Here is a 25,742-nt window from a genome sequence, read left to right as displayed (position 1 = left end):
TCATTTTCATACACGCTTGTCAAACACATTCCCAAAATAGTTATTTAAAGTTGTCTTCATCTTCTTTATTTTATCAAAACTTGCACACACAAAAAAGAAATCATTGTGAGCAAATGCTACTATATGAATATGTACAAATAGGGAAACAATCATAAATACACTTTAATCAAAAGATGTTTAAAAGCGACCGCACTGTTAAGGAAATAAAATCATGCGGTGCACATAAGCCACATTCCAATGACCAAAGCACGAACCATAGTCTGCTAGAGGAACCGACACAATGTCCCGCAAAACGAATCTCTCCTGTTAGGAAGAAAACGCACCTCTTCAGAGAGAGCGCAAAGAAGCCACAAGAGGAAAGGCCACGTATGCCAAAAGTCTACTTTTCCACATCCCAGTAAGATATTTTAGTTTTACATTTTGTTTCCACCTTCAAATAATATTCCAATCATGAACAGTTGCCATAAAAATGCTACACATAATTTATAGATGCATCTCAATACATTAAAATATCGTGCAAAGTTAATTTCAGTAGTTAAAAAAAAAAGTAACTCGTTTTTATAGATACACTAGACAGAATTTATATTTCATTATAATTTTTTTTCACACCTAACCGAAACCCCAAATGAACCATAATGAAGAAATTACATTATGAATGAAAATCAGTTTAATATGTTAAAAGTTATATCGGAACCAGCCTTCTGATTTTTGTATTCTTTTCATCTTCCTGTTTAATGAATATACATATGAGTTTCACTGTTTAAATTCAACTGCTGAAATAAATTCATCAAAATGCACTTGTATGGATTTCATTCAACCTGCACTTTAGAGTATAGAAGTGACTGTTAGCTCATAAATAACGGCGGTGGCTGAAAGCTAATAAAGCACGGAAGCGTTACTAGCACCACTGGCAGATTGCGGGAACATGTACCTACAGTATTCTCAAAGATTTGTCCCGTGGTAAAATGAACACTCCCCTCTGCTCGGATACGCCAATACGCCACACGTGGCCAACAGAAAGAGTAAATTTTATAGTCCGTGTTCTGTTAGGGCAGCCCACCACATTTTGCCCTCAGTTTCTGGGCTGGGAGTTGAACTCGTGGCAGATATTTTGGACAATCTTGGACACAAATTTGTACAGGTTGTCAAACTCATCCACAAAGAAGGAATGCTCCTTGTCGGGGTCAGTGGCGATGTATTCCAGCTCGTCCTGGGCAGCCCAGGCGATTCCGATGGAGTAGGCGATCACACCTGGAACACAGGTAGGAAGAGTTATACACAACTGCACACTGCAAAGACACAATAATAATGAGATCAGCGCATAACACTGGAGAACAACAAAATGTAATCATAGATTACTTTGTGTCCCGAAATTTATGTTTTACTTTTTTTCCAGGCACATCCGGTTTTTGACATACTTGCATTTTTTTTCTTTTTAAGTTTGACCAATACAGACTTTATCATGCTTTGCAATACTTAGCTATTATATTTCTGAAAAATAGTCCACCAGTTACTGAAACTAACCCTTAATTCATAAATGATATGAAATATATTACGCATATATTATTGTTTTCATATTATTATTGTTATTAGAATTATTCTAGGAAACCAGTTTAGTGGAGCCCAGTTTTAAAAGCAAACATGGTGAAGCAGCATTTAGCTGTTCTGCTGCACGAATGTGATATATGCTGCCAACAGAGGTGAGGTCAGCTCCTTGGAAAATTATTTTAAATTTAATTTAAGAATAGTTTTTTTCCCCTTCATTACTTTGATTAAGGTCTTTTAAGCATTAGAAATCAATTTCACTGTCATTAATTATAGAAAGCTACTTTTATTTCTTTACTTTGCTTATAAATGTTTGCTGTCCATGAATGATCTTTTAATAATTCTTCATAAGCTACTTTTGTTGTCTTTTGGTTGTGGGAAGCACATTGAGTTATCTTGTGTATGAAATGTACCATAAAAATGACGTGGGCAGATTCAGAATCAATGCACCCCCCACCCGCCAAAAAATCGAAAAATGTACTTGCATTTCTGATCGAAGACAGTACGTAAACATTTGTTGAGCAGTGTGATTGTAATCTGATTTTAGCACCAACTCCAGGAGAACACTTTGTCTCCTTTACAAACTTCAACAGGTCTCACCTTGGCTATGCACAGCCAGTGCAGGTGCTCTGACATCATCATAGGAGCGTCCATCTGTGATAACGATCATAATTTTGCGTTTGTTGGGCTTAGACTTGGTGAAGAGTTGCTCGGCGGCGAAAGTGATGGCAGCTCCCGTGCTGGTGCCGCCGCTCCAGTAGTTGATGCGTTTGATGGCGTTGAGCAGTTCAGCCTTGGAGTTGTGTTGCCCGAAAGCGAACTCCAGCCGCTGCTCGTAGGTGTATTGCACGGCGCCCACTCGCGTGTCTGTGTCGGAGATCTCGAATTCTCGCGTGATGTTGGCCACAAACTGGAGCACCGTGCGGAAGTTGCCAGTACCCACACTGCTGGAGCCGTCGATGACAAAGGCGATGTCGTTGGCGTTGAGGCAAGTTTTGCTGCAAACTAGTCGGTCTGTGTCGCACACTCGCTTCACCAGAGGCTGCACAGTTTTCCTCAGAGCGAACCAGCTCGACACTGGCAAGGAGAAGAAGCCGTTTGTGCGACACACGGCCTGCGGGATCACAAGACAACACGGTTTCACCAAATGGTCCTTAGGAAGTTTGGACACAACTTTTTGACTATCAGTATTTCGCAGTCTTTTTATTGACAAATTTATTAAAGCCAAAATATCATTGATGCATGTTTAGTTGAACACAAAGCAGATGGACTTTAATCAGATAGATTAATCAACATCTGTTCTAAAATTAATCAACACGTATTTTCATAATTGATGAATTGTTTAGAGGCCCTGTTTGATTAAAAATTGTCCAAATCTTGGAATTTCAGCCTTCCCCAATATTTGTGTGCTCCTCCATGAAAGCAGGCAGATTGCTGAATCAAAATAATACATCAAACAGCTCCTTTTAATTTGGAAAACACTGATCATAGTTTTGCCCATTTTCTGAAATTCACAGACCGAACCCAAAGCTGATTCATACTGAATGTTTGTGCCTTTTCTGCACTGTCAATTTGAAATAATGTTCTGTTTTCTAATAAAGGGATACAATTTAAAACATATTTTTTGTCATCCAAGTCATTGATTCATCAACAAAATAATCAACAAACTATTTGATTATAACAATAGTTGCTAGTTGCAGCTATATTTTTTGTTGCCAATGCCAATTGCAATATTTGGCATAAAATTGTGATTAATGATTAATCATACTTTTGATCCTTCAACACTTGCAACAATTACGATATGAATTACAGGCAGAGCATGTGACTATTTTACAATGTTTTTTCTTTCTTTATTATCAAGTATGTGTGTAACTTTATAACAGAAAAAAAGGTGTTTGAACGTCTTTATCATTGTCTTATATTGTAAAGTGTTAATGTTTTGGTGATTTTAAAAGAGCCACCTAAAATGAATTGCAACAGATGGATACACATCAGGTGTACTCTCTGCCGTCTAAAGGAACAGCATGAAATAGATCTACCTGACACTACATGTCACTGGCATAGATAGCCGAACAAAGATTTTAGGAATTGCGAATGTGACGTGTGTGGTTCGGAATCACTGCTCTGTGGGTCTTACCTTGTCCACAAAATTAGCCTCCACTAGGTTTTGTTTCTCGTTGTCGTCGGCACCCTCGATGGTGACGAAAAAGATGTTGATGCCGGATTCCCTCGCGAGCCGCGACGCCTCCGCCACCTTGTCCGTGGGCCATCCGTCCACCAGCACCACGGCAACATTTGGAGCGCCTCCTCTGTTTCCGTTGGCATCGCTGAAGTAGTGCGTGTTAATGTAGGCCAGGGCCTTCCCTGTTTAGACACCAGGGGGCAGCAACGTGAAGAACAGTACAACCATGCTTGCATTTTGAATCGGTCTTGTCCTTTTGCGGGTCAGACAATCGTAGGATACATACAGACAACCTTTCATTCGCATTCACTCGGATGGCGTCTTCAGTCAACCTAACTGGGTGTTTTGGGAATATGTGAGATTTAAACCCAGGGCGTCAGAACTGTGAGGCAGACACACTAAGCACTGTGTTGCCTGTCATATTGTAACCCAAGTATTTATTTATAAGCTTTTTCGTGTCTAAGTACTGTATATATATTCTGGTTTCATACTAATTATAACGTATTGGATTTTTCTCAACTGTGAAACAGATGTGCCACAATCCAAAACGCTGCACCCCATAGATATGAGCATGGATACACCAGGCAAGTGGTGTTCCTTAAGCAAGGTATTAACATAAGTACAGTATTACAGTTAAGAATAAAAATAACAATTTAACAAAGAATTGTGCTTTGAGAAACAGTGATTTCTAAACTTACAGTGTGGACAAATTCTCACTTCATCAGATACTTGAGGTTGTGGAGACTTGCCTGTGTTTCCTAACAATGCATGCACCCGCTGTATTTGACACAATAAAACTATAAAAAGCAAGTGTGGCCTATTTCTTATGCAAGTCCACACAAGCACGTCTGTAAACTATACAACAGCAGCTTTATATAATGTGATCCTGTCATTAAGCATGGAATAGGCCACATACCAATCTAAAAATGGCGAAACAGGAGACGCTTTGTTAGCGAATATTATAAGTTCTCATACTTTTACATGATCTGAGGGTGAACGAACAAACAATGCTATTTTAATCCAACTCATTATGATTGAAAGCCCCCCATAAATCCACCATCCCCCTAACCCTCACTCCCCTTCTGTCTGGTCCGAGCCAAAGAAAAACACTGTTTACAGATGCAGGACTGTAATTTGACTAGCAGTGTATGGCAGCAAATTTAGATCTAATTCTATCCTTGCATGTGAAAATGAGCCTGGCTCATAAACTAAACAATAAGAAATTTGCTTTCCCTTTCGCACTTTTCTGTAGTGCAGGCACGGCACTCACCCACATTGGAGACGCCTCCCTTTTGCGCAATCTTGGTGATGCTCGTCTTCACGTCTCTGGAATTGGAGTAACTCTTCAGGCTGATCTCTGTGACAGCGTCGTCCCTGTGCAGCAAGCAACAATGCAATAGACGCGGGTGTCCATCTCTCTTAACCCCCACCACCCCGCTAAAAATGTTTCGACTTCTATGACAGGAGAGGAAAGAACTAACCCGTATTGAATGACCCCCATCATGGGTCCAGCCACGCCGATGTTGATGACCTGAGCCACCTCAGCCAGGAAGTCCTTCTGGATCTTAAAACGCCGCTTCCCGATGCTCCAGCTCCCGTCCATCAAGAAGACCAAGTCAACCTTACAGGCTAAGGACACACCATAACAGTCACGATTCCAATCAACATAACCTCATGGAAATATACCCAAAAAAATTTAATTAGGCCTTTTAGGGGCTTCACATCCATGACCATAAACAAAAGCCTAATCCCAAATGGTAAACATGTTACATTAACTGCACAAAGGATGCTATTTTCATGACCGCTGGACATGGCACATCTCTGCACAGTGGTAAATTAGAACCAATGATAACAGATGACCACAGGCTGGCGGATCTGTGAGAGGGATAGCTGCACTGCTGTGGGAGTGGTTCCTGCTGACATGAATAGTGGCCAATCCAAGTGACTCCGTTCAATGCCTTTAAGTGTATGATTAGTTTTAACACTAATTGAAATGCTGTTGAAAATGCAGGTTTTATATTTAGCTATAAGTCCAATACCCCATCTGTTCAGCTAAACGTGCTTTAATATACGGAATGGTATCTTTAAGCCTCGTGCCACACGGTTTGGGGACTTTGGTTACAAAGTGATTTTATTTTATCACCATGTTATTACCGTACATTTAAACCCTGCTTAGTGAATTTATATGCGTCGTTTAATTGTTCCCACCCCTCATACCTGGGTCTCCCTGTGACACAGGTTCAGGTGCTCTGGGTGCAGGTGCCTGCTCTTTAATGCTGAAGCCTGCAATTAAAAGTGACACTTGAGAAAATCTCTAACATTTATCGCACTGAGGTTTTTTTTTGTCCATGCTCTTGCAATCATAGTAGAATCGTATTTGGTTATATTAAATACTCTTCAATATACATACCTCACATACAGTGTTATTATTATAATGCAATGATCACCAATAAGGTGCCCCACGCTCACTAAGTAGCCCCCAAGCACCATTTGAGTAGCTCACAAGCATGTTCAAAAACTAGCTTACCAGTTTCCTTGGAATGTCATAGAAGTGATCATTTGAAAATGTATATACCGACAAGGTTGTTGGTTGAAATCAATCTGTGTCCTACCTTGTTAAATTGTTGATCATTCTCATCCTAACCAGAAACCATTCTTGTACTAACCAGAAACTTTTTACATTCTTCCAATCCTACACAACATCCATCCATTTTGTAATCCGCTTGTCCTCACAAGGGTTGCGGAGCGTGCTGAAGCCCACCTCAGCTGTCTTCGGGAAGTAGGCGGGGGAAACCCTGAAGTGGTTGCCAGCCAATCACAGGGCACACAGATGAAAAAACATTCACACTCACACTCACAACTAGGGACAATTTTTGAGTGTTCAATCAGCCTGCCACGCATGTTTTTGGAATGTGGGGGGAAACCGGAGTACCCGGAGAAAACCCACGCATGCACAGGGAGAAGATGCAAACTCCACACAGAAAGGCCGGGGCCGGGATCGAACACTGACCTCTGCACTCTGAGGTCGACTCGCTAACCAGCGGACCATAATAACCTCATAATACTCCATTAATAAAATTATTTTAAAAATATTCATTTTTAAAATCTTTTGCAAACTTATTTTTTTAAAAACCCTCAGATAACTGATTTCCGATTTTGAAATAAGGAGGATTTCCAGATGCCCAGGCCCTTCCTTCCTGTAGCATGAAAACATGTTGATCAAAGAGAAATAAACGAGTCATATACTGTTTATAAGGAGCAAAAAGTAAATTTTGTCATGGAATTTTCCCCAAAAACAACAGCTGTCTTCTTTCCAGTGTGCGTGCGTGTGTGTGTGTGTTTGTTTAGGGTAAACATGAAGCCAATCATGGCCCGCTTTGATCCACAAGCTATCGTGCTGTTTGACATTATCTCAACATCCCTTCAATTAGAGGCCGGCCGCAAACCAGATGCTTTTGCCTTGGATAACCTCAGCTTGGTTTCTATCCTTAGGGTCTACCCAGGGGACTTACTTGGTGCCAAGACAATGCCACTGAGAGGCAGAAAGAAAAACAAGTATTGCTAAAGATCTCACCTGACTGATAAAGGTTTGCATCGGGCCTCCATTCATCCACTGTCTCCACTGCACAGATGATACCACACAAGTCAGGTCACACCCAGCAATACTCACGACAGGCTTGGCATGAATACGTAAGTCACACGTCAATTGAGATGATCTCTAAGGTTGTCATGTGCTTTGTCCAAACTGATGCCTGATTGGATACAAGCAGGTGTTTTGCGGCCATGTTGACCGCAGCTCACCTCTCGTATGGGTTGTATCCACCGGCGCTTGGCGGTTGCCGTCCAAGTCACCGGATCGGGACACTAAAAGGAACACATGTTCAGTCATCGCACACCCGTGACGCGCATCTCATGCCAAACAAACACTGCGGCAAGTCGGCCCGCTCCCACTGGCTTCGGCTCTCATCCGGTAAGTTGTGTGGCGGAATTTTAGTGCTACATGCCGGGAAGGAATTTCCTTTCTCTTAAGATTTGTTTTCCAGGCGTCTTCAAACAGATGGAGCTACAACCTGTAATCGGGAAAATGAGCGCCATTTGCGTCTTGCCAATGAGCCATAACTGCGCCTATAAACAAATTAAATGAGTTTGCCCTCAACCGTACTAAGAGGGAGCAGTTTGACTCGTTGGAAAATTGAATTATTTGCAGGGAAGGACCGAAATAAGTGGATGCATTCAAAACAAGTCTGAGGGACTTCTGTACTCAACACAGGATGCCACAGTGTAATGTAACTTCAAAGAACAATGTCACATTTATCCTTTCACATAAAAAATAGTTGTATTGCCAACTGATGACAATAATTGTGTATGACATCATACTGACATGACAACACGTGTTAAGTGCCAGGAGACTCTCGTTATGTGAACTAACGCGCTCTGCTGTAAAAAAAAAAAGTCTCGTAAACAGTCAAAAATGATGTTTGATTTGGTAGCTCTGTATTAGCCAACTTAAATGGAGTGCACCTCTTTCAAACATTTAAATAAGTCACAATCCAAATGCCTCCACAAAGATGATAATGTTCAGTTTTGATTAACACGATCACAGAGGTATTCACATTATTTTTGTATTGTGGAAGGGCTGTTGTTTAAATATTTAGGAACCGTTTATCCAAAGTCTTGCCCAAATCCTTGAGTGCAATGCAAACATTTCCATATATTTGTCAGAATTTTTGAAAAACATTGAATGGACCAAACATTTTTTAATATTATGTCTATAACACAACTTCTTAATGTCTTTTGGTAATTTCTTGTGTCATTTTCAATGGAAGGTACCCATTCTACTACGTACTACAAAAGAAAACAAAACACTAAAAATGTGTCAAGATATGGCTCATTTTGTGTTTAACAGTAATTAAAAAAAGTAACTAAAATATGAAAAACACTTCTCAGGGTGATTCATTTTCATTTACATACTGCAAACTATCAATCTCACGGTGGACATTTCTCATGAATGCATAACTTTTGTTGTTACTCGACCAAATGGTTGATGCTGGTCATTTACGCTTTCAACATCCCTTCAATGTGAGCACTTAGAAAGTTGATGTATTATTTGGACAACTAGAGGAGCCTAATCTGCTCGAATGGCCATACAAAACCAATCACCAACACTTGTTAGTTCCCTGTAAGTAGAAGAGAAAAACACTTACGGTATGATCCCAAGTTATAATACCAGCGCTCAAAGTCTGAGATATCGGGTCTGTGATCCTGAGCTAGAGGAGGATGGTTTGAAACCTGTTAGTATTCCCATAACGAACTTCGGAGGGAAATCACTCATTTCTATGGCTGCGATTGGTCATGTCATGCTTCACAGCCAATCCCAGACCAATAAAAATGGCGGCGTTGTGCAGACTTATACCTTACATGCTCGAAGGGCAACCTGCTCAACGCCTCTCTCTTCCACATGGCATATTACGGTTCCGTACTTACAGTGCAATAATGGCATGCACTCACCCACTCAACACATTCATGCCCTGCATATGTCTAACTGTATCAGTCACATGATCATGCACGATGCTATCCGCGCATGCAGCATGCGACGATACAAGCGGCTCGCCGTCCCACACGCAATTATGTGCCAGACTTACCGGTCATTTCAGGTGTGTCCGTCTCACTCCATGTGTATCCTGAGTCTGGTGTTGCATAAATAACATCTACATGTACAGCAGAGAGTTGCAGTTCAGGGGCTTGTCCCATTTGTGGGGAAAAAAAAATCTCTCTCTCTCGCTCTCTCTCTCTCTCAAACTGTGACACAGGAGGTTAAGGCCCGATAAATAATTGGACTAGTGCCTGCCAGCTCATCAAGTTCCAAATTAAACAACCGCGGAATAATTTCTTATCTATTTCTGAAAATGTGTCCGTGAGCGTGTGCACTTCCACCCCATTGTCACGACAGTGCAACTAATTTCCATAATCCTTGGCTCATTATCCAACCACCCGGGGACTGTTTCAAAATCATAGGTCTGTGATGTGCATTCTTAGTATTAGTACACTCATGTTCTGGCCCTTTGTTGTGGTACCTGATGTTCGTCTGGCTCCAGGAAACCACTCAGGACGAGGGAAGGATGGAGGGGCCCAGTCCCTCCTTGGAAAAACTGTGCAATGGAAGACAAGAAAGCGTGAGAGAAGGCATACTTGTGACCTTCACTAAAGCCTCCGCGTCATTAGTGGGTTGTACACAAGATGTTCAGCCTTGAGTCAAGACACGAAACATCCCATAGTCACTCAGACAGCTGAGACACGAAGGTTGTTTGCATTACACTAGATGGAGGAAGGGATGGAAAATACACACAACAAGCATTCATTCATTTGCTATACTTACCAAGCTGTGTCGCTGCCAATCAGTCCCATCCTGCTCTCACTTGTGTGTGTGTGTGTGTGTGTGTGTGTACGTGTGTGTGTGTATGTAATTTGTACGTACTTGCTTCCCTATTTCTGGTTGTTTTTTGTTAATCTGCTATAATAGCGAACTTTGTTTCCTTCATGTGTCAACCAAAATTATTACAGTTAATGAAGATTAATGAATACATTTCAAAAAACATTTTTCTTCATGAAATAAAGTAAATATACCGAGTACCCCTTTTAAAATAAAGCAATTCTTGCTCTAAACTTCATTAATTAAAAACAACCATGAACACTAACACGAATAAAAGCTCAAATAAAACTAAGCCCCTCCCACCACCAATAAAAATCAATAAACAATTAACTGTAACAGTTGATTTGTTTGGGACCAACAGGTGTGCCGCTCTAGAGCGGCACACCTGCTGGTCATTATGTCATTAGTAGGTTTTCTGTTAAAAGGACTCTCGGCCAGACCACTCGGTGTCAGGTCATTGTTGCTGTTTCTGTCATTGCCTCTGTTGGTCTTCGTTATCATGTCATATTTTTTTGCTTAAGCCATGGTTTTTGTTGTTACTTTGAATTCTTGTTGTTTGTAGGACTTTGCTTGTTTTGGATTTGGTTTTCTCAGTGTTTGATGAATACATTTTGTCAAGTTCACCCTGCTCCTCCCTGTTGCCTGCTTTTTGGGGTCCTTCACCACCCCCGCACCGTGACAAACCTGCTCTAAAAAGCACCGGTAATTAAAACTGACTGAATTTAAAAATCAAAAGTTAAAACTAAATAAACCCTAATATAAGGAAAAATGACAAACTATTATCACCATGGTGCCATCCATGCCGACTGGCGACCGTAACGTGGCCGTGTGCAATATCAAGTCATTGGAAACATTCAATAACAACAAGTGCAATAACTCTTGCATGGCTACAGTAACAGTTTAATCACACGAAGAGCAGAACAGCACTTGAGTTTTAACTGATTCAAGCAACGGATGGCCAGCTTACACAAGCGCACAGCCTGAGCTCAGGGTTCCCATCCTGAGGCAGCGAGCAGGCAAAATCTGTGTTGACTAGGACGGCGGGGAGGCGCCCCGCCACCCGCTCACTGGAGCGTGGGAGTATTATTGTAAAGTTGGGACAGTGTAGACAAAAAAAAAAAGCAAAGCTCAACTTAATCTGGTCAAAAGGCCCAGTGGTGTACAGCAGACAGCAATGTTATTGTTTTGCCGTGAAAGTGATGCGGTCAAAGGATTGAGATGAGTAGGCCTCATCATAACCATGCCATCGGTCACAAGGTCACAGAGTGCGACATTTTTGGGCCGTGTGTATGAATGTGTTTTTTACCAAGCAAGCCTTATATTTTATGGCAGCACAACTTCATTTTGCTGCTGTCATCTAATATCAAGAATCAATTATTTTACATGATGTACTTTATTTTATATACCGATGAAGATCGTTAGGTCAACATAGAATATATGCTGTAAATCGAACTGTAACATTTTCAAAGGCGCAATAGCCTTATCCATCTGTTTGCGGGAGTTCATAAGCAAATTCAAGGGGTAGACCAAGAAAAAAAGTCATAAATCATCACTATCTGAGCGCTTCATCCTCTCCTGGAGAAAGAAAATGATCCCTCTTGCGATTTGCTGATCTCCACCTTTGACCTTTGAACTCATCCTTAAAGAATGTCCCTCACGGGCCTTCACCACGACTTGCCTCTTTGAGCTCTCGCTAAGCTTTAACTGTCATTGCTGCTCCGAATAAACTTCACAAGCAGATAAACGGAGTTATGTTACTTTTGATCGTCATGGAGATGGATCTAATTGCAGGGATCAATGGTGTTACATTCCACACACAACAGAGGCACTTCCATTTAAAGACAAAAAGCCTTCTGGTTTGAATACAGCGGGGGAGTAAAACCACATTGTATGCAAAACCGGATCTCCCTCTGCAAGCATTTATAAGCAACAGGAAGAGGCCAGGCCAGATGGACTCTTTTGGCAGGTACGATTTCTGTACTGAGAGAGGGCCTTTCTCATCACAGTCTTATCTTCAGCGCAGTCATGGCACGAGATGAATGCCTTTTATCTCCATGTCACTCATCGCAGAGGTACGCTACTTAAAGTTCACTTTTCATGTCTCCCCCTTACACTGCATGCCATACAGCTAAACGGAGATAACATTTATCGAGATTGAAATTCTTCTACATCAAAAGTACAAAAACATCCGACAGACAGTAAGGTCAGCAAATTGTAATTGGACATGACATTTAACATCATGTATGCTTTATCGTTTATGTCTTTATGTGCATATAAAGAAATCTATTTCCACCCAATTTTGCTGTCTATGTCAGAAAAGGAGTCGTCCATAATGGGGCCGCCCATACAATTCTGTCGTCATTTTAAGATAATATTGCCCAACAATGATTATAGCACTTTAACTGTTACTGTCAATCTGTAAGTGCAGACAAGAAGCTGCCCAAAACAAATAAAGGAACATATACACACACGTTTAAAAACACAGGCCCTGGCCACCTACAAGTGTACCTGCTGGTACTCTTGAGTCACTTACCAGGATTGGATTGGCTTATGATTGGTGTCCGTTCCTTTGGGGGCAGCTGACCTCTGTTAAAAGCTCCTTGAGGCAATAATGAAAACAGAAAAAGAAAGTAAAGGAGAAGACATGGAGAGCAGAGAGAAGACAAAGACATGGGGAAGAGGACGCATAGGATGAAGGCTATGTCAATAATTTCAGCGTATCTGTTTTCCTGTTGTCCTTGATATGAGAATCTAGTAAAGCAAATAATTAGAATACACTGCTCAAATATTGGAAAGTGAAAAGCTGAATTTGAGGATGTGATCGATGACAGAAGAGTTGCTACTGGGAAAGGAATGTCAGCTCGACGGGCGGATTAGTGACAGCATGTGGGTGAGGATAGCAAAGCATTTTGGGTGTGGATATCAGGGTCACTCTTATAGCATGTTCAACATTCTTGGTCCAGCACCAATGCCATTGAGCTACATTCCACGTTGGTCCCACCAAGTCTATCTGTGCATGACGCCAATGTGCAATATGTATGTGTGTGTGTGCGTGTGCGTGCGTGCGTGTGTGGGTGTCTTTCCTGTGAGGCTGACCTGGCCCAACTGGAGAGGATGACTGTCTCCTCATAGGTGGACCGACCTCTGGTCTGCGCAGACCTGATAGCAGACACAAACGGCATATGAAATTCTTTGGGGCTCATCAAAAGCTTTTTTGAACACAATATTATTGTATTGGTTTGTAATGCATGATACTAACTAGTTAGGCATGAAGCAAAACAGTCAATGAGTGGTAGTGAAGATAACACAAAAAACACAATTGTGGCCAAACTGAGGCTCAGCAAATGTGTTGAAAGCAGCAGCAGACGTTCATGCACGGTTTCTGTATTGTTAATATGAAGGAGAAATGGAGCAAAAGCATCACCAGGGTTGTTGAAAGGTTGTCTTTACGGTACCTGCGTTGGCACGCTGTGGGTATCTATTTGGATAGGCGCTTCCACGGTATACTTAAAAAAAAAAACATCATGATATGGTCAAAGATTTGCCGCATGTGGCATTCAAGGATTTTCCAAGAGCTGCAAAGTCAGTCGTCTACCTTGGGTGGGGCTCTTGCCTTGAGCACTCTGTGATTGCCCTACATCAGCGGTGCAATAATATGAACACATTTAGGCAACGATCAACGTAACGGCGTCAGCATCCACCACCAACCGGGTTACATCGTCTCAAATCCACAAAGTATGCCATATTGCATTGCATATGAGCTCTCTACTAGACTTAAAAAAAGCCTTTTTCACTTGACGCTAAACAACTTTCACCGTGACTCCAAGCTTGCAATCTTGTCTTGTGCCTGGTGATATTTTTTGTTGATTTTTCACAAATAGTTCCTGAAGATGCGAAATGTTTTGTTTTGCTCCCGACTTACAAACGCATGTGATCAAACAGTTTTGTATTATTTGAAATCATATATAGTTCATTTATGTTCATATATTCATATTTTGATTATATTAATGTATTACTGTCTTAAACATGCATTTAATCGTGATGGAAAGAGCACCTTAAAATTCTGAAGGTTAACCTCCCCTGAATCGAGTGCGTGACAACTGGTGTCATCCATTTTTCTTTTTTTTTTTTTTTTTTAATGGTTAAGATGTCATGCATCCATCTATCAATTTTCTATAGTGTGTCCTCATTAGGGTTATAGTTGATCTGGTACCTATCCCAGCTAACATCTAAAACTGGAGTTCAAAATAAACAAGCATTTAGTTGTTATGGTGCATGCAAATGTCTCTTCGTAGAAATTCTTTAAAATTCAATTCATTAAGGTCTTCTAATCATTTTTTTAAATATTTATTTTTAATTTTAGAAAACTTTTTTTAATTTACTTTACTTTTAGAATGTTTTTAAAGTTTTCTGTTAATGTGTTTCAACGTTATTTATGTTCTTTTATTAATTTTGGTAAGCTACTCGTTTTCTCTGCTTGGTCTCTGAATGTCGTGAACTATTCTATTTGTAAATGCTTTTAGGTTTCTTTGCTTGTGTGAACAAGTTGCCTTTTGTATGAAATGTGCTGTGTAAATAAAGCTGCTTCGCCTTGCCTAGTCCACCATGCTGATATCATATCAGTGTCAACTATCCACAAATAATAAAGCATCATTTTCTTAAAGTGCTCTGTCAAAATGACGTTGACTCTTCCAGTTAAAAGAGAACGAATTGTATTAGCTTGAGCGGTTGTCCAACAACATCGTGAAAAGGGCTTTTGCTGAAGGGCGCCGCTAAGAAGCAAACACTCAGTGCTTGCCACAGATTATTTTAGAATGCGGAAATGAGCTCGACGTCCCCTCATGCCACCATTATGTAGCGTTACTTTGCTTCACTCACTTGAACTAGAAGCTGCTACAGAGGCAAGGTAAGGGTGACCGCTGCCTACAGGAAACACAAATGGAGCAAGAAGAGAAAACATGATGAACTGAAAAAGAGAATCATTTAGGGAGATTTCCGGCATATGAGCCACACATTAGTTTAGCACACGGCACCTTTGTGGACTCATTGTAGCTGCTTTTGTTTCCCAAGTGTTTCATCATGTTTACATATATTAGAAGAGATGAGAGGTGCGATCGAATGGGCACTTAAGTCAGTTAGTCAAATGAGCAGCACAAGTGCATTGCAGTGCAGCAGCCATCTGTCATGGCAACACTTGTAATGAGCTGCTGTCATCACTTAAAATGAAGGCCTGTTTTGTTTGACACGCTGCTGTTCAGATGTTAGTTAAGCGGCAGGATGGATCATTTGGAATGTCAACACAATATGCACCGATCCATCAGAACACATATAACGCAGGCGATGGTTCATTTAGACCAGTGGTCACCAACATGGTGCCCGCGGGCACCAGGTAGCCCGTGAAGACCACTTGAGTAGCCCGCCAGTGCCTGGACATTGTGATTTGCTAGTAGAAATTATGATTTAAAAATGCAAACATTGGCAGTACTGTGAGACATTTCGAAACACGATCAAAGTCTGACAATTTAAATCATCAAGTATTAAAAATAACACATCCTCATATTATTGAAGGTATTTTGGACAAATATGTTATTTCAGACGTGTATCAATTTGGTAGCCCTTCACACAATCGGTACACATGAAGTTGCTCTCACCCTCAAAAATGTTGGTGACACCTGATTTAGACTCACCTGCATCTCTGACTTTGTGCACGGCAGCGCGGGTTTTGAGAGTGGTAGGGGGCGGTGGAGGAGGAGGCGTAGTAGTGGTGGTAGTGGGAGCCTGAGTGGTAGGGAGGACAGTGGTAGGTTCAGGTGTCGTGGTGGTGGTGGTGGTGGTGGTGGGTTCAGGTGCCGCTGTTGTCGGAAGCGCAGTGGTAGCCGCGGGAGCTTTGTCCTTTTGACCTAAGAGGAGATGAAAGCCGTCATATAGAAGATGGATAAGCACAGGGGAAGAGCGTCAACTGTCTATGATTCATTCTTGACATTTTTAGAAAGAATGATGACGTTATTATGACTACCAACTCAACCTGAAAACACCATCTAACCTGAATGTTATTTGGAATGAAATCATGGGTTGAAGTGTTTGTAAAAATGTTGCACTCAACTCTCATTCGGCAGCTTTAAGTGACGTGACTGAATGATTTATTTATGTATTAGTCATAATAAATAATAACTTCAAGATGGTGAAGCTCTGTATAAATTTTGCATGCATGCATGTGTGTAAAGTATCTTTCCACTGACCTGTCTTCACATACGTTGGTCTGGAAGGAACAAAGTCAAGGGTCGATGGGTAGATCACACCCTTCTTCGGCTTCCCCTCTTAAAAAAAACAAAAGAGCAAGTCAAATCAAATCAGTTGAGCGTTGCCCCTTATGATGTGCTAAAAAAAAAAACATGAAGTGAATACCCATGACAACGAAGGATTCTCTCCATTTAGGAAGTGACAGAGAGCGCACGCCGTTGGAGTTGCTGCCTTTATAGGTGTTCTGGCCTGCCATTTTCTTCACAATCACTTTTCCTCCATAATTGGTGATGATGCCACTGTTGGTGGGTATGCATCTCTTTTTTTAGCTTCCTCCATAAGCCTTCATCATCTTAATAACCTTCATCAGTGTAGGTTCTACCTGTGGATGGCGGCGTTGCAGATGCTGGAGATGGAGGCGAACACACTCGTGCCATACACCTGCTGCTTGGTCTCCCGACAGTGCGAGGGGCATTTGACGATGAATTCCGGGAGACTAATCTTTCCGGCTCTGACATCGCACTCGATGGCTGGAACAACTATGAACAGAAGAGACGTGCGCGGTACTGTCTGTCAGATTTACCTGTTGTTTTGACAACATTGCAATCACACAAACGATTGATCCGATTACCCGTTAAGCAGATACGCTGATTAAGGGGATTGTAAGCAACAATTCTTACAATCATTTCATTGTAACAGCAGAACTCAAAACAATGTCACAGAGGATTTGTTGCTTGAGGTTTAGCCTGTCGTATAATTTACTCGACTGGGCGACGTGACTTTTGTTTAGAAATACTGTACATACGATGGCTATTTCAGATTTGTGCTATCGTAAGCAAAATGCATTACCAAGTCATACTGTATTCCGACATTCCATTTACAGTTGACTTCCTGGAACAAATCAATGCATTACTTTCCTTTTGCTCAATTTCCCTGCCAATAAATCTAGTGTCAGCATATACATTATGAAATGATTAAAACTGAAGCAATTTGTCACTGAGGTGGGGATGACAGAATCGACAGCAGAGGAGGAATAAGGCGGAGACGACCGCATGGTAACTGACACAGAAATTACACTTAGTGAGAGTCAATGATAGCTACCTTGCTTTGGTTTCTTGCCCCTTGACCCGTTGGGCTTGGCCCGGCAAGTGCAGGACAGAAGCAGTGCTGCGTGTGATATAAAGGAAAATTCTCATGACAATTTGATACGATGACTTTTTGTTGTCTCTACATAGTGGAGATGGCAACAGTCTAGTGGCAGCAGTCATTCGTATTTTGGCAGCAAGCGAGCATTTCAGTCGAGTGGAGGCAACAAAGACTAACGCAAGAGCTGTATCAATCATGCTACAAGTCTGTGGAAATAATTGACTAAAAATGTCTATGCTCAAATACAATAAAAGCATAAATATAATCAGAACAGTAAAATAGCAAAACACTATTAAAATAATAATAATAATAATAATAGGGCGGCCCGGTAGTCCAGTGGTTAGCACGTGGGCTTCACAGTGCAGAGGTACCGGGTTCGATTCCAGCTCCGGCCTCCCTGTGTGGAGTTTGCATTTCTCCCCGGGCCTGCGTGGGTTTTCTCCGGGTGCTCCGGTTTCCTCCCACATTCCAAAAACATGCGTGGCAGGCTGATTGAACACTCTAAATTGTCCCTAGGTGTGAGTGTGAGTGCGAATGGTTGTCCGTTTCTGTGTGCCCTGCGATTGGCTGGCAACCGATTCAGGGTGTCCCCCGCCTACTGCCCGAAGACAGCTGGGATAGGCTCCAGCACCCCCCGCGACCCTAGTGAGGATCAAGCGGCTCGGAAGATGAATGAATGAATGAATGAATAATAATAATAATAAGATGAGCTTGGGGCGGCGAGGGCATGCTAACAGTATCGGAAATCTGTGCAGCCTCGTTTAGCCACGCCAGCTTTTTATTTGATTTTTAAAAATATATTTCTGAATGATTTTTTTCAGCCCTCTTTTAGCACCAGGAGAGAAAAAAAATCCTGGAGCTGTGCCTGTTAAGATCAGGTAGCTTGTTGAACACAAATATACAGGCTTCTGGTATTTACAACAAGGTTCAGCTTCGGTTGATTTATTTATTTATTTTAATGTGTTTCTATGCCTGTCCTCCGAAACCAATCAGTGGTGCAAAGATGGTTGTGGACCGCTGTAATGTGTTTAAAAAGTATCCTTGACAGTGATTCTACAACTTTGACTCCTCACATTTGACAACAAATGTATAGTCAGGTCGTTCAACCCCATTCTTCGCTGAGTGCCTGAGAGTCAGCAGTTGTCACAGTTTTCTATTTATTTTGCAAAGAAAGACATAAATAGACAACAAAATCATTCATCCTCTCTAGAGATCTGTACCACAAGGTAAAGTTTACTTTGGCCCATGCCACACAACTACCCGAGTTGTTTTTCTTTTACTTTTTTTTTTAATTTTTATCATCCATCTATTTATTTTCTGTACTACTTACACTCATTAGCTACGTTTATATTAGTATTAGTGACGTTTGCTGTGGCGTAGAAATGTTCTGCACCATGAGAGCAGTTCCTAATATTTAACTTTTGTGGCTGAACAAGGTAACCACTATATTGGAAATATCTTTCAGTGTACCGTGGTGTAGTTCCACACAACTTCAAACTAAGACAAGAGGAAATATTAATTGACTGACCTCCTATAGTTTGGTCAAAACTGGGCATGATCATCTTAGTGCGGTTAATGCTGCGGCAGGCTCAGTGCTTTCAAACGAGTAACTCATTTTGTAATAAAACCATTTACAAAAGCAGGCAATAATTAGTCACTAAGGTCAATGATAGCAGGCAGAACGCGTAGTCAACTCCTTCCTTTCCTTCTATATATAGTCAAGTCATTTTGTCACATTTATATTAACCTTCAGGCAGATGAACTTGAAATGATGCAGACCACTCAAAAAAAAAACAACCAAACAAACAGAAAGAGAAATACCAAAGGGTCATTGAATGTAAAAACAATCACGTGTGTGTTGTCGGACTCAAAAATTTGGGCTGAACGCAGCATTTCTTCATTTCAAAGGCAAAAGAAAGAAAAGAAAGCATTGCTGAACCATTAAGCCGCCTGCAAGATCTTGTAATATGAACTCAAATTAGAACAAAATGGGAATTTTTGTGTGTTTTGGCATTAGTTACGTTGATAGGTTTTGCAATCAGGTGCAAAACTCTGCTTTTGTAGAGGTGTTCCAATTACAAATATTGCTGTATAGGTCCTCGACATGAAGTAAAAGGAAATGGATGTATCTCACCGAGGCAGACGACAGTTACTGATGTCCTGATCATGGTGAGATGCGCGTTGGTTCCGTGGGCCGGATGTCCTTGTATAAACTCCTTGCAAAGTGAGCAAAAACAGAACTTTATTGCAGTAACAATGAATGGGCGACTGAGTAAACATCTCCCACTGAGAAACCCTTCTTGACGTGTACCTGGACTAAAAACTGCAAGACTTACACCACACAAGACGACTTCTACCTCAATAATTTGAGAGAAAAAAATGTGCTCCACACCTCGCAGCTGGCACCTGATATAAAATTGCGTGTAACAATACAATACAAAAGATGTGAGACTCAATTAGAGAGTAGTACAAAATTAAATTTCACGGATGACGCCTAAAATCAGATGGCTTCTCTGTTTGACAACCATGACCACATGAAGCTGAATTCCAGTCAGACACACCAACAAGAGCAGAATTGGGGTTCAACACGGCACCTCAGCTGAAGTATTGCTACTACACTTGATGAGTAGCCACAAATGGCCTTTGAACTCACTATTGGTGTTCCCCGTTACCACTGGAATGTCGTATCTCCCACAAGGGTGGATTCTTATGACACACATGCGACCATCACAGGACCAAAATATTCATCTTCCGAACCGCTTGATCCTCACTAGGGTCGCGGGGGGTGCTGGAACCTATCCTAGCTGTCTCCGGGCAGTAGGCGGGGGACACCCTGAATCAGTTGCCAGCCAATCACAGGGCACACAGAGACAAACAACCATCCACGCTCACACTCACATCTCGGGACAATTTAGAGTGTTAAATCAGCCTGCCACACATGTTTTTTGGAATGTGGGAAGAAACCGGAGCACCCGGAGAAAACCCACGCAGGCCCGGGAAGAACATGCAAACTCCTCAAAATATTCATTGATATTGATATTATTATATTATATTATATTATATTATATTATATTATATTATATTATATTATATTATATTATATTATATTATATTATATTATATTATATTATATTATATTATATTATATTATATTATATTATGCAATGCAGCTTGCTCTACACAATTGCAGCCAACAATCACAATGATAAGCCCTGGCCATCAAAACATAGGTAGGCCCCAGCACGCCCGCGACCCTCATGAGGATGAGCAGTTTGGAAAATGGGTGGATGGATATCTGGAGGCAAGGCAGTGCAGGGATCCAGACTAACCCTTTTTTTTTAGCTCAGTACTTGAAATTTGAGGGCAAGTAGAAGATTTAAGGGCATAGACTGTAAAATTGACTTGCAGAGTAAATATTCATCAGTCCGGAGGCCTAAGCAGCTATTTTCAAAGAGCGCATTTTAATTAATACACAAGGTAAATCAATGTGCTTCACAAAAGTAAAAGTAGACCATTTCAAAGCAGTTACAAAGAAAAATGTTAAATACATTTAAAAACTAAGTAAAGAAATAAAGAGTAGCCTCCTATGTGCACTGTGTGTTTGAATCTTTATTCATTCATATTATTCACTCTGATAGTAAAGAATACCAGCAGAACGGGACCATATTATACACAAGTAAAGTGAAAAAAAAATGCTTCGCAAGGGTGATTTCATGAAGGCCTACGACTCACGGGAAATTACAGTGGACTTACAGTTTTTCAAAACTTACAAACTTATTTCAGAACTTTTTTTTAAAACGTCCTTCAGCTGTTGACAATAACCCGATCAAGTGACTCCCTTGCAGCCCCTTTAAATCCGCATAGTTTTTACCGAGGGCTTTGTTATTGTTTAACTTTGTATACGGTGAATACTTTACATTCAACAGCGGTGAGACATGCCCGATGCAGCCCAACATTTTGATCTCACATTCATGAGCACTGACTTCATTTTTCCACTCCGCCGCATTTTGACATGGAAGTCCGATGACTTCTTTTGCCTCGTCAGGAATAACGATTTCTCTCATGGATGAGGGGAGTTGAGCAAGCTGGGGCAGATAAGTGTCTGCTTATCTACTACTAAAAGGCAGGTCTGCATTGGTTGCGGGGGGGATAATACATCACACTTTGCTCAGTAAAGTCAAACACTGTATGGCACTTGTCAAAGTCTTTCTCATTCAATCTTCCATAGCGGAGCGTGCCTCAATGGCATACACATTGACCCAAAAGAGATATATGACAATGATGTAAAAAAATACATAAATAAAGGCTCAGTCTCAGCATGAGACTTCAAATGCCACTCTGCAAGCAAGAAAATGCTATCCAAATGTTAGCCTGTCCATTGACTAATAGTAGCAAGTTTCCTGTAGAGTAGATCACAGATACTAAAGGGCCATGCTCTCACTCCTTCTGTGTGACACATATACAGACATACACACAAGAAGAAAAAAAATAAATCCAAAATTCATCGAGCAAAGAAGATTCACGGACGTGGGCCGCCATAAATCACAAACTCGAGGATTTATACACGGTGGAGGTGTTACCTTTCCGTGGTGAACTTTCGATAGGTCTGTGCTCAGAGGCTACTCGAGTCATCATCCATTGCTACCAATCGATCCATCCATCAACAGATGGAACAAAAACGGAACAGTTATGAAAGAGTAATTTCCCCATTCACGGCAGGGGGTGGAGGGGGGGGGGATGTTTCTGTGCAACGTTTCTCAGTCATGTTGTAGTAAACCTGTCAGCTCAGACAGGCCACATAGTTGGAGGAATTATAGCACAATTCACTTCAGGGTAACCCCCTCGCCGCAAAAGTGGATTAAGAGCGCAAAACAGAATTGAGCTCTCTCGCCAAGCTTTCTTCCACACTCCACGACTCATATGAATAAAGACGTGTTCGGGGGGGGGGGGGGTATTTCCGTTTGATGCATTATCAGCAAGAATCGGCTTGTGCTTGATAAGGGACACCTGGCGGGGATAACGCAGGTGTAAAAACACCGCAAACAGGATGTAGGGCAGCTGCAGAAGACCTTTTTCAGAGGGAAACCCATTCAAAAAGTTATCAGTTTGCATTCACCTGCACTGTTTCTACTGAAAGGGTAAACAAATACTAAAACCTCACAGTCAAAAGGCGCGAGGGCAGTAAAGTGCATTTTGTCCCACGCTGATCCATTTGTCCTACTTTTTTTTTTTTTTTGCCTTGAGTTGCCAATTTAATTGGAGCTACTTAATTGCCCATGCTCACTTCATATTGCACACAACTGCATATTCATCCTATGATTGGAGATGACAAAGATACACCCGCACCAGGGATGTGCAGCCAGTGCTAAATCCTCGCATTCGCTGGTGGCACAGTTGTATTGTAAGCATGGTCAATGTGCCAAGTGCTGCATCAACAAAGCCAAGCGAGAGCATCATGAGATCACATCTCTCTAAGAGCATTAGCCAAACATTCGTTTATTGGTTCAGCGGTTTGACATTGGGTAAAATGCTTTCTAATCATGAAAACACATTATCTACACAAAGGTGCTTTTGATTGATGTATAGCGTGTGCATGTGCGTGTGTGTGTGTGTGCGTGTGTGTGTGTGTGTGTTATACAATTTTTCTTATACAGCTAATTCCAGAAGCACAATGGTTTTTTTCTTATGTTTCTTTATACGCACCGAAATGGATTTGAAAAATAAAACATAAACATGTGAATGAAGGGCAAACTTCCAGCTTTAATTTAAGTAATGTAATTGAACATGAATTATAGCTATTTTACACATTTTGTACAGGGCTTAATCATACACGTTGACATACAGTAATTGTAAATGTAACCATTGACTTTTAAGATTATGACAACACATGATTTATTCGTGGGAAGATTGGAAACTAAAAATGAGAAAATATTGGGCAACATTATCTAGAAAGTTATCTTTAAAGCTCCTAGTGCCCTGTTTGGTGATCAGACCAAGTACAGCTTGGAATACTTTAATGCCTGGCACTGCTTTCCGTGCAAGCCGCAGCCTGTTCCAGTCTGCTCCTGGACATTTTGTTTCCACGCCAACTTTTCCTTGATCAAACTTGGCAGACATGTCAAATATAGTGCAGTGCAACAAATGTGTGCAATGCATGAAGAGAGTTGATAAAATCCTTCTGTAAATTAATTGAGCCCTTCAATGTAAAGGGCTCAATTCAAATCACCACTATAAGAAGTTCATCTCTTTGAATGCCTGCCTTGGATAACCTAATTAATTCTATTTAAAGGTAATTCAGAAAAGTATGAGGAGCTTTACAATGTATCAATACATAAATAGCATGTTGCAAACTTCGAATAAACCATCATAATATTAAAATGTAAATGAAAAATATTTTAGGGAAGTTAAACAGGTAAGAAAAAAAAACATGCTGATAAAAGTTAAGACAGACCGGATCGGATCACCGTTCCACAATGAACTCGAATCAATTGCGCACAGAAAGAAAGCGGTTCCTTCATTGACGCAGCAGCAAAGATCCAACACGAACTGGCTGTTTGCGCTCCAAATTTTCCCCCATCCACCAAGTAATTCAAAATAAACTCACCCGATGAGTTCAAGTAATCCCGCAGCAAGGCGCGTTGTGAGTGTAAATGTTTGCGCGCTACTCTGACGCCTCCATTCAAGTGAGTGAAACCTCCACCTGGACTTTTTCACTCGAGCATGATCGGAGCTGCTCATTAAAAGTGGAGAAGTGGATGGGGCCTGAGTTTCTCCTCATTTGCCCGTCCCACTTGAGACACGCCGAGTTCCTCGCTTACGCGCAAAGAGAATGCGTTGACCCTGCAGCCATCCATGCAGCACACCAGCGCGCTGCTAGCGTCCCTTTGTCAACTCGGAAGTCTTTTTTTTTTTACTTGTGTTATTCTGTTGCGCAGAAAAGAAACCATGTTTGAATGCGCTCTGCGTTCTGATCTACTGATCCACTCTCACCAGTCTTTCCTCCTCCTCTCCCCCTCACAGTCTAACCCACGCACACACACTAATCAACACTTGATTGACAGACACACACTTCAAGTCATGTCCACTCTCACTAAGTCTGCAGCTGTGGTCACATTACATGTACCCCGCCTATCAACCCACAGTGGGGGGTATGCCATACTAACAGCAAAACCCTCTTAGTGTATTTTACGCTTAACGTTGCGTGGCCAACAACTCAAATTTTCAGTTTCATGTATAATTAGAATGTAGGTAAAATAAGTATAGAAGCTCGATGGAGGAACCAATAACAATGGCAGTATGTTAGTTGCATTAGTGGTTAGCACACCCGAGCATACAGTACGAAGGCTTATGATTTGATTCATCCTGTGAGTGAGGTGTTCTCGTGATCTTTCCATGTTTGCATAGGTTTCCCCTTGCTGTACTGTACTTCAAAATTCACAGTCTCAACTATTTGCATTGGTAATTTATAATTTCATGTATAAGTGGGAGCACTAGCTTCACTACAGTACACGCTATCCACTGCAACATTAAGTACATGACTATGTATGGATTGCAGGTGCCTGGGAGAAAAAAAATGTAAAAAATTAAATTAAATAAATTCCCACTTTTGTAGATTTAACAGCGCTCATTTTTTCTAGGACTTTGTAAAATATTTTGAAATCTTTCCATTTTGGGCAATTTATCCAGAAGTACCATTAAATGAGGCAAAAGGTCTGATTTTGATTGATCTGAAAGGTGAAGAGATTCCCTGACTCATGAATTTATTTCTGGTGTGTCCGTGTTTGATGCCAGTTCAAATACTTCCAAAGTTGAACGACAAATTCATCCAAGGATGCTCTATGGGCCTTAGTTTGTGCAAGAAAAAGGCCTTTTTTGTCACGATATTTTTTCCACAAAATCGGAAAGGAGATTTTACGTGGTGTGACCGGACTCACAGCTCGGAGGTTCTGGGTTTGCATCTTGTCTTTCTATCTGGAGTTTGCATGTTCTCATCATTTCTTGCATGGGTTTTTGTCATTCCTCTGGCTGCCTCCCACATTCTAAAAACATGCATGTTAGGTCACGGAAGGCTCTTAATTGTCCAGTTAGTTTTGTCTATATGTGGCCTGTGACTGACCATTGTATCCTGCCTATTGAGGCAGAGGGCCACCACACAATGAACCTTTGTTCCGTTAAAGCATGGTTTTCCTCATCACTTTT

At 41.2% G+C, this 25,742-nt stretch overlaps 1 protein-coding gene across 10 annotated transcripts; it reads right to left on the bottom strand.

The window, feature by feature from the left end:
• Window positions 1-39: 39 nt before the first annotated feature.
• Window positions 40-24,497, bottom strand: vit (vitrin). Of its 10 annotated transcripts, XM_052080784.1 has the most exons (23): window positions 24,148-24,497; window positions 19,678-19,759; window positions 17,499-17,564; window positions 16,780-16,936; window positions 16,563-16,696; window positions 16,397-16,474; window positions 15,845-16,057; window positions 15,036-15,080; window positions 13,753-13,791; window positions 13,613-13,663; window positions 13,254-13,316; window positions 12,691-12,756; window positions 9,802-9,876; window positions 9,370-9,435; window positions 8,932-8,994; window positions 7,529-7,591; window positions 7,302-7,349; window positions 5,945-6,010; window positions 5,209-5,356; window positions 4,998-5,101; window positions 3,683-3,909; window positions 2,146-2,659; window positions 40-1,251 (listed from the first exon to the last, which is right to left on the bottom strand). In XM_052080784.1, the coding sequence occupies exons 2-23, from the start codon at window positions 19,709-19,711 to the stop codon at window positions 1,073-1,075; spliced, it is 2,499 nt and encodes an 832-aa protein (XP_051936744.1). In that variant the 5' UTR covers window positions 19,712-19,759; window positions 24,148-24,497; the 3' UTR covers window positions 40-1,072. The 10 variants fall into 10 exon arrangements, with proteins under 10 accessions (XP_051936744.1, XP_051936747.1, XP_051936745.1 ...); XM_052080787.1 differs by lacking the exon at window positions 12,691-12,756; XM_052080785.1 differs by lacking the exon at window positions 15,036-15,080.
• Window positions 24,498-25,742: the final 1,245 nt, after the last annotated feature.

The sequence above is a fragment of the Hippocampus zosterae genome, chromosome 11 (genome assembly GCF_025434085.1).
Source record: "Hippocampus zosterae strain Florida chromosome 11, ASM2543408v3, whole genome shotgun sequence".
In the NCBI taxonomy this organism is placed as follows: domain Eukaryota; kingdom Metazoa; phylum Chordata; class Actinopteri; order Syngnathiformes; family Syngnathidae; genus Hippocampus; species Hippocampus zosterae.
This window is presented reverse-complemented; position numbering and strand designations above follow the sequence as displayed.